We start from the raw sequence: 10000 nt of genomic DNA, 5'->3' as shown, positions 1-10000 counted from the left end.
TGTGCACATTGCATTCATAAAAAGAATGGCACTTAACCATACGCTAAACAAAAGTTAAAATTATCCATTACAACTAAAACAGTGAATAACTTCCTCTTTAGTATTCAAATAACTACTTTTTCTGAAGACTAAACATGAGACAGAACATGATTTCCTTTTCAAATTATGACAGATGATTACCACAAATTAATTTCCTTTAATTTCATTCTTAGGATTCATCTTGATGAATATTTATAGAGATTACAGTCCTTCCAGCATGTTCCATCAGTTGATATGAAATGGCTCCCCAAGTTGTCAACATTCCTCTTTGAATGTTGCACTTATGCTCTTTGCCATATCATTACTGTTTTGTTCCTGAGCACCATTTATAAACCATGTATAATCTTATAAAGTCACATACATTTAAAAAAATAAGCAAATCAATACTTTTAAAAATCAAAAGCAGTAGAATCAAATCAGTATGGATGTAATGCTATAACATGGAAAGTGTTGAAAAAAATACTAGCATTGGTACAAAATCATAATTGCTGTGTATTTTGCAATTTACATAATCTCATTTTATCTGAAATAACCAAACTCTCATAAAACCATTACCACCTTGTGTGATACATATTTGTTTTTTGTGTGCCATGAATGATTCCCACCCCCCTCCCTTAAAATGAAGAAAAAGAAGAGGAAGAGGAAGATGACAAAGAAGAAAAAAAGATAAATAAAAAATAATACAATAACAAAACATGTGTACATACATACAAACAACTTCGTAATTCACTGACCAGCCAACTGAAGTTCAACATCATATATGTTTTTTTCTTTTGACTATATGTACTTTTATGAACAATTTCATACACATAACAAACTTCAAAGTTATACTTTTCCTGCTACTTATGTAATCTGACCAAAATAAAGGACATGGAGATTTCATTGTAAATTTCTGAAGGAAAAAAAGAAGCTAATGAGACTAATAGTCATATTTCTATCTAGCTGTAAAATTGTAAAATATTTTTTCTTAATTAGACATTTTTGATAGACACCCATTTGTTGGCAATAGTGGATATGTGTAGAACACAGCTGAATGCATATGTGAAAGTGATTTCATCTAATATTTACATCAATAAATAAACATTTTGATCATATTAGACTCTAGTTCATAGCACTGGAAATAACTGTTACACTTAGATCTTCTTCAAAGGATACTTTCTTTTTTCCCCCTGTTGTCTGCTGCTTGCCATTTACCCACTACAATGAACTAGTTTTGGTAAGAATCTTTGTAATCTGTTTGTCAGTGTCCTGTGAACGTTCTATCTGTTTATGGTACTCATGAAAGCAAGGAACAATGCACAGGTTGGTTCGACACTCTGGGCAATGGTATTTTGTCTTTCGACGAAGAACTCTTCCTTGTGGGTCTGTAGAGTTCCAACAAAAGTTGCATCCTAGAGCAGGACCACCACGAAGGACGGGACAGTGACCAGGAGAAGAAGCAGGTCTGAGTGGAGGTGTGGTTGTCACGGACAGCTGAGGTGTACTTAACATGCGATTTCCAGTACCAGAGTCTAGACCTGAATCTTGTGACACACTCTGTATTAAGACAGATGGTCCTGGAGCTAACTGCTCATGTGTGTGAGTCATTGACTGTCTAGACATAGCTGGTTCCTCACTCAGTGCTCTAATGGGTCGGGAAGGTCCAGTCACTGTACAACCACTCATATTAAAGCCACTACTACTAATATTTACATTGCCTCCGTCTTCTGAAGGTGTTAGACGTATCAAGGGTATTTCCTTCTTAGGAAGTGGTTCAGAAACAGCTGGGCCTTCACAAGGCTTCGGCTGAATTGGTCTCAGCTGTGATGGCATGGTTACTGGTGGGGCTCTTGGTTTCACAACTAAATGCATGGGAATTACCTGTAAGTGCTGCTGCTGTTGAGGTGCTGTACTGCTAGTGCTTGTGGTGGTAGTAGTACTTGGTAATCTTTCTGATGGTGATGGTGTGTGTGTCAATACACCTGGATGGGATCTCTGCTTAGACATCTGAGGGGGTCCTTGATGTGTTGGTGGACCTCGGGATTCTGGATGAGACAACTGTTTACTTATGATGGGTGTTGGGGTCAGAAGTGGTGTTGGATGTGAATGTTGTTTGGGTAGTGGCCCTGGTCCAATGGAATCTCTATGTCCCATTAACATAGTTGGCACCTGAAGGAGTGCTGGCTGATTACTTGACAATGTTACTGTTCCTGCAGAGACCACCACAGTATCTGGAATAATGAGTTCTGGCTCCTTTTCTGCTTCACCCTTTGCATCCTTTGTGTCACTCTTCCCAGACTCTTGTGGTGTTTGCTGTTGCTGAGGATGCTGTGACTGCTGAGAGTGTTGCTGCTGATGGGTAGCTTCTCGGTTTTCCTCCCTGCGCTCCTCACCTGCAGCATCACGGATAATGCCATGTTGTCGCTGTAGTACTCCGCGCTTCCCACGACCTGTGCAATAATAAATTTCGTAAGCACAGAATTGCACTTTAATAAACAGCCTATATAATAAATAAATAAATACATTCATGGCGAAGAAAAATTCTTGTGCAGTGTACTTCCTAGTACATCAGCTGTTGTTTTTCCTTAAATGTTCCTAATATCTCGCTGATAGTTTTCTATTCTTTCTATATTAAAACATCTGATGTAGTAGCAGGTATTCCTAATCAGAGAGTATCTAAACAAATGATGGATTTCATTATTCAAGAAATCTTTGATTTCAGTAATAGTTCTTTGATACGTTAAGAATGCATATCTCTTAATCTGCCATCATTAACATTGCTTATTTTATGCTCTACCAGCCATGAGGTCATTAATGAGGACCAGTGACAGCTAAGTGTCAACTCTCATCTGAGTCTGATTCAATTTAAAACATATCAAACTTAGTCTTGTTGTGCCTGAGGCTGATGAAAAAAGGTGGTTGTGCTAGTTAAAATCTAGAAAATGGAAATTTATTTCTTATTACTTTCTGGTTTTGTAGTTTTAATTCACAATTTATTTTTTTGTCAATATAATTTGTTATTTTGTTAGGGGAATCCAAATTCTGAAAATGAGCAAGGTGTGTGGGATGGTGAGAAGGAAAAGAGCCTAGAATCTGTTTTTTGCTTGGCTTGTATTTGCAAACTGTGACATAAGTAACAATCTTCAACTTTCCTGTAGAGGCCAGAATGTGGCATTATGTCTTATTTGATATATCAATGTTATTTTTACAGAAAAGCATAATACCTCTATTAATTTACAACTAAACAGTATCAAAACCTTTGTCTTTAGCCATGTCCACAGGTGCCTTTGCTGGCAAAGATTACTAAATCATACTCCCATAGTATGGTAGTGAAAAGGGAAAAGATGGGAGGAAATGAATTAGAGCAGAAATTAGTAAAAAGGGAAAGGTTGAAGTAGGGCAAATGAGTGAATCTGTGACTGAAAGAATAGGGAAATTGTTCAAGGAAACAGAAATGTCTGTTGGAGATTTAAGAGAAGAATCTGGTGGATGATAAAAGGGGACTGGGGAAGAAGGTGAAATATCAAGAAGAGTGTCAGAAGGGGAAAGATCTGGAGAAAGACACTGTTGCATATCAGAGGAAGGGGTTGATATGGCTGGACATGGTAGGACATTCCACAACTATAAACTTCATGGGGGAAGTTATGCCTACGTAAAGCTAATCTTGGCAATATTGGTATGGGACTTACACTATCCTCTGGGAGGAATAGTGTAGCATTGTAATGCCACTGCATTATAATCAACAAGGCAAGCAATTAGGTTATTTTCAGTCTGACCAGTTCTTGTCATTGATAGGACAATCAGTCGGGTGAGAGAAACTGTTCTAGTAAAAGTAATTAGAGGGGTGAAGTTCTGTAGGAATGGGTTTACCAGTGAGGTCAGTTAGAACAACCGAGCGGCTGCGAAAGGAAACTTTGCCTACTTGTTTTTTGAGACATTGTTGAAAGAGAAGGGTATTCTCGGAGTAAGGGGTTGTAGGGGGAATCATAAAGAATCTATCCCACTTACTGCCTGGGAACTACAATTTTGGGTAATATTACTTAAGTAGGTCCCCATGCAGACACAGTGTTAAATCATATATACCATAGCCATCTGATTACAGTGTAGAATAATGTGTGTTTTTTGTGTACAAAGCTTAAATTGCCCTGTCTTGTTTCTTTCTCACCCATTTTTTTTCTAAATACTTCTACATTCCCAATTATCTTTTTATTTCTATAGAAGTGTATATATTTTGTAATGCACAACCTTATGGCTTGAAAACCAATAGAATTTATGGTAAACTCAGTCAACCAACACTGATACAGGTAGGGGGTGAATGTATTTCTCACATTCACTGGAAATAGAATTTAACATTGTTTATGTTATGTGTGCAGTATAATACATTATCAATGACAGCTATACAAACTGGTAAAGTAGAAAAATGCAGGCCATATGTCATTTGATAATTCAGATTGGATTGAAAACAGAAATAAGTCTGAATAATATCAAATTGATAGGACAAACTCTTTGTGTCTTAAGAGGCTTGTGCACTTCACCCCTCTGAATATTTCTTGAAATTAACTCCATGACCAAGTGTGCATATATACGTACAATGTCTGCTGCGTTTTCATTTTATTATTATTAACTTCTTATAAAGATGGCTTCACAAATGCTTCATCAGCATGGAGTCAATTAGTTAGCTTATCTGACTTCACCCATTTACTTCATTCCTTGAATTCTTGCAAAGAAAATTTTCCTTTAATCATTTTTCTTCTAATAATGTTAAAAAAATAATGATATTGATAATACTAGTGCTGTAACAATAATAATAGTATTAGAAATATTAATTTTTCCCCAAGAAACAGAATGGAATTAACTTGACTGTAAAACCATCTATGCCTAAAGAAACTTGACAAAACATAACTACAGTAGACAATGCTTGCATCTAACAGTAAATTCCTTTATGCCAACAATATGTTAAGTCATAGTATGGCTTTATGTATTTCTTTATCTCATACTTTGTGTTTCAAGCCAAATTCTTAGTGTATATGTCCTTTTGACTGTTAATGTCAGCAGAGTTGCAAATTGCTAAAAATCCTTTGCCTCTACAATATTCAGGTTCAGCAATAAAATGTTTTAATCCAGAACTTTAAAATTAAATATTCATAGATCTTCAAACATTTATCTTTTAAGTAATTTTCAATGTATGTACTGTGTAAATGTTCCCACTGAATTAGATACTGCTAAGAATGTGATCGAGACAGGGAAGTGATCCCTCATCTAATCTCTTTAATTGCAATTACAATCACTATGAAACTTGCCTGAGAATTTTATAGAACATCAGTTTGATTTTCTCAAGGATCCAACTTCAAATTACTACTTCTCATGCCTTAATGTATGCGCAACTTTCAGCATCATTGTAAATTCAGCTTGAACTTCCTTAATCATATATCAACAAAATTACATAATGTGTGTTTCAGAAGTTCACTATTTTTATTTTCTGTTCTTAATATGCTTTTTTCCAAAGTCTCTCCTACTCACAAAAATAAGTTCCATGGTTATAAAGCATATTATATGTGCTAGACATCAAAGGTCATATGGCACTATATGTTGTAGCACTGAAAACAGCAAAGGGGGTGGGGGGGTGAGTAGATCAAATGTGCTATATATTAAAAGTTGTACAGCAGTATAGCATACTATGTTGGGAAGAAGTAGGAGGAAGTAGGATGATGATGATTGTCACTTTGAATTTAGAAGGAATGGGAGCAGAGAGATTTGAGGATAAGTGAGGTATAATAATGGTTAATGGTTGAAACAAAAAAAAGACATCTACGGTCATATAGCACTATGGTAGAGTATTGTGGTAAAACGGGTAAACGGGTTAATAATTAGTATAAAGTGTTAAATGTCAAAGGTTATAGTGTTGTAGAATAGTATGATAGGGAAAAGGGTAAAGTGGTGGGTGTAAATGATGGAAATTGGACATTAATAAAGGAAAGGGTTAAGGATATAGTGTGATTGGATGGAATGGAGTGTATCTGTTGTTGGGGGAGATATAGTAATATTGCTTTAAGGAAAACCTGGTAAAAGAGCTGTTATGAAATGATCAACGGGAAATACGAATAGAGCTGGCTGTTGGAGAAGTAGCAGGAGAAGAGTCTGGGGGATGAGATATGGGGACTGGGGGAGGAGGTGAAGTATCAGGAAGAGCAGAAGGAGGGGAGGAATCTGGAGGAGGACACTGTTGTGACAAGGGATTCATGCAAGTATCTAGGTGGGAGAGGTAAGGATAAAGGATAATGGAAAATGAAAATGAAATGGTGTATATGGAGGAGAGGATGGGGTTTGTTGGAAAAAGGAGGAAGAGGGGTTGGGAGGAGGATGGATATTGGCAAATACTTTGAATGTAGAGCGATGAAGAATAAAGGGATTAGCGATGAGGGAGCATTTTCCTGGGTCATGTGAAGGAATTTTTGGATGTGTTCAAAAGTTTCTGGAGGGGATTTGGGTGAGGAGGTCTGAGAAACAAAGGATCTCTTGTGAGGAAGAGAAGAGGGGATTGACGCATGAGGAGCTGAGGAAAAGGAGGGTGTAGGAGAGGATGTGTTAGGAGAAGATGGAGTGGAACGTTTAGGTTGCCTGGTGCAACAAGTAAAGTGAGGAGGAGGAAGGGTAGGTATTGGAGAAGTAGTAGAGATTGGAGTATCTGGATTTAGAATAGAAAAGGGATTTGATTGAGGGATTGGGAGAGTATAGGGAGGATGGTTCAAGAAAAAGAGGAGAAATACTGAAATACATTTGATTGGTCAAGACCAGGTTGGGCACACAGAGGGCAGCAGGCTGTGGAGTGACAGTGTTTGGCTGGGGGGCCAAAATGCCAACATTTCTGACACTGATGGGGAAGTGGTTGATATTGCTGGACATGATAGGACAATTCACCAATATAAACTTTATGGGGGTAGGTCATGTCTACAGAAAATAATCTTGACAATATTGACATGTGACTTACGCTACCCTCTGGGAGGAATAGTGTGGCACTGTACTGCTAATGCATTATAATCAGCAAGGCAGGTAAGCAAGTAATTTTCACAATCTGACCAATTCTTGTCATATATGGGACAATCAGTCAGGGGGATAGAAAGATTTCCAGTATTAAGAAAGAGGTTCGGTTTGGCAGGAATGGGTTTGTTAGTAAGGTCAGTTAGGATAGATAGTGCATGAGCTTGGGATTCTGATGTAACAGTGAATAGGCATGAATAATCAGAGTGACTGCAAAAAGTAACTTTGCCTACTTGTTTTTTGAGGAACTGTTGAAAGAGGAGGGTATTCTCAGAGTAAGGGGAAATCACAAAGAATCAATCCCACTTAGCTGGGCCAGAGTACTTAAAAGGTTTGCAGAGGTAGAGGCAAGTAGAAGGATGAGGGCAGGAGGAAGATGGGGAAGAGTAGTAATAAAGGAAGAGGGGGTAACAATTGAGAATGTTAGGAGAGAGGAAGAGGTCCATTCTGGAGGTTGAGTAATAACTTGAGTGGGTGGTTCAGAATGGATAGAGTTACCAATAAATGTCAAGGAAAGAGTATTAGTAGGGGGAGAGCATAAGTACTAAGCAACACATGTAGATCTTCAACTGATACACAATTCTATTCTTTTTCAGCTCTCAAAACATGTCACTTTTGATGGTACTGTACCACACTTAATATGTATTATCACTTTACCCTAGACAGAAAATTTGACTTATAGTTAAACTTTCTTTGCCTTGTTTCCAAAAGTTGGTGGAAAAAATTGTGCACACCAGTTTAGATATTTATTTTTCATCCTTGTTTTCTATATGTGTACTTTCATCATTTACCCTGTCTGATATTTTTGCAACTTTGGTATATATAACTTAATGTTATATATTCCAAGCAAACTCCTACAAGTAATCGACCAGAATAAATATACGGAAATATGATGTGATCCAAATAAAAAGATTTCTTTGTATTATCTTATGCATTGTTTGTCTTCCATTAACCAGCAAAATCAATTTTTCCACAAACTTTATTGCCGACCAGTTCATACAAAATTTCAGAAAGGGAAGAGAGAGGGAAAGGTGAAGGACAAGGTGCTCATGATCTATTGCACACTCATTTTTCTCTTTGTTTTAACCATTCTTGACTTCCATTTCTTTCTTGTCAGCACAATTTATTTTACTGGCTTATCCTCCCACACCCATTACAAGATGATTATGATAAAAAAATCTAAAGAAATAAAGTAACATGCTGTCACTCTTCTATTACCACTTTTTATTAATATATATATATATATATATATATATATATATATATATATATATATATTTTTTTTTTTTTTTTTTTTAACAATTTCTTCATAACTGCTGCTGATTGAATCAATCACCTACTGTTTGCTTCTATTTCAAAAGGAGTGGTATGCATGATCCAAAAACAGCTTTTTTATATGATTTACATTGCAGCTACACGCTCTCTATCATATGATATTTGTTGTGGTTATCAGATTAACATGTGCACACTTTAGTAACTCAACTTCCAAATATTTTTGTGAGGACATAATCAGTTTATTTGTAACTTTGGAGCTACATGGTTGAAATAATTTAAGTTTTTAAAAAGCTTTCTTTTTTAGTAGGTAAAGTCATTAGTAGTAGATAGACCAAATCATTTCACTTTCTATTTCCTGGAAGAATTTTCAAGACCATCTGATCATCTGATTGGAAAACAACCATGACAATGAAAAAATCAAAACAAAATCAAAATGTGTGAGGGAACTAAATGTGTAAGAAACTTTCTTAGTAGCATGTACATGTAATTCAAATCTGAAAATCTAACAGTAGTCCAGTCACAACCTTAATGTATAATGTCAGCCATATTAAATGACTGACTCTTTTTCGAGAAATTTCCTTCTGTGACAACATCTGAGATCATGACCAATAAAATGAATTCCTCCAATAAAATCAACATTGGACAAACACTATGTGTGGCATCTGCACTCTTGCAAGATGGGATAAATAAAGGAACTACATAGTAAACTGTATATTTGAAATTATATGAAGACAGACAAAATTGTATGCTGCATCTTGTTGTATCCTATACTTTGTGATATATGCAAGGTTTTTATAATAGCTGATTATTTGTGTTAGTTATTAGAAGAATTATAAAAACAAACGTAATGCAAAACATCACAAACTTAAAAAAAGAAATCAATACAGTGAATGTTACAGTTTTATAATTAATTGCATTGAAAGGAAGAAAAGAAAAACAAAAATAAACAACAAATAATTACATGTTTATCTGTAACATTATTAATGTGTTCATGTACCAAATAAAGAGTTCAACTTTAAAATAATGTAAAGAAAAAAAAAAACAACAAAAATAAAAACATCCCCTACACACACAGACACACACACAAATCAAAATAATGCCAACAACAATAATAATATTTCAATGATAAAATTATTTCAATATCATCACTGATAATCAAAATCATAATAAATATAATGATAATAATCTCAATAACAACAGTAGTTGAATTCAAAACACTATCAAGAAAAACTATTAATACCAAATTATACATATCATAATTACAAGATAATTCATATCAATAGCACTGATAATAATGTAATAATAATAACATGAGTAAAAATACCAATAAGTAATGCATAATAATAATAATGAAGAAAATATTAATGCTAAAACTTCTGGTATTGATATTGATATCAAATCTGATCAACAAAACATCAACAACAGCAATAACAATAATAATAAAAACACACAAAAAACTACTAAAGACAACTTTCATTATAAAAAGAAAAAAAGAAAAGAAAAAGAAAGAAAAAACACTCACAAGTTATGAAAAAAAAAGAATAACACCACCACAGCTCACACATGATAAAATTATTTTTTCTCTTCCATGCTAAGTGTATACTGAGTATCATTACACTGGCCAAAGAGCTGGAACAGGAAGAGTATCCTACATCATTAATATCTTTTC

General features: G+C 35.2%; 1 protein-coding gene across 5 annotated transcripts in view; it reads right to left on the bottom strand.

Moving 5' to 3' along the window:
* Positions 1-10000, bottom strand: part of LOC113804262 (protein bric-a-brac 2) — a 66867-nt gene that overhangs the window by 453 nt on the left and 56414 nt on the right. For all 5 annotated transcript variants that reach the window (XM_070130456.1, XM_070130451.1, XM_070130454.1 and 2 more), the window contains one exon: positions 1-2468. This exon is cut by the window's left edge and continues 453 nt beyond it. In XM_070130456.1, the coding sequence (XP_069986557.1) occupies positions 1237-2468 (1232 nt within the window). In that variant the 3' untranslated portion in view covers positions 1-1236. The remainder of the gene's footprint in view (positions 2469-10000) is intronic.

Source organism: Penaeus vannamei, chromosome 15 (genome assembly GCF_042767895.1).
Source record: "Penaeus vannamei isolate JL-2024 chromosome 15, ASM4276789v1, whole genome shotgun sequence".
NCBI lineage: Eukaryota > Metazoa > Arthropoda > Malacostraca > Decapoda > Penaeidae > Penaeus > Penaeus vannamei.
The sequence above is the reverse complement of the archived record's forward strand: the minus strand, read 5'-3'. Positions and strand labels throughout refer to the sequence as shown.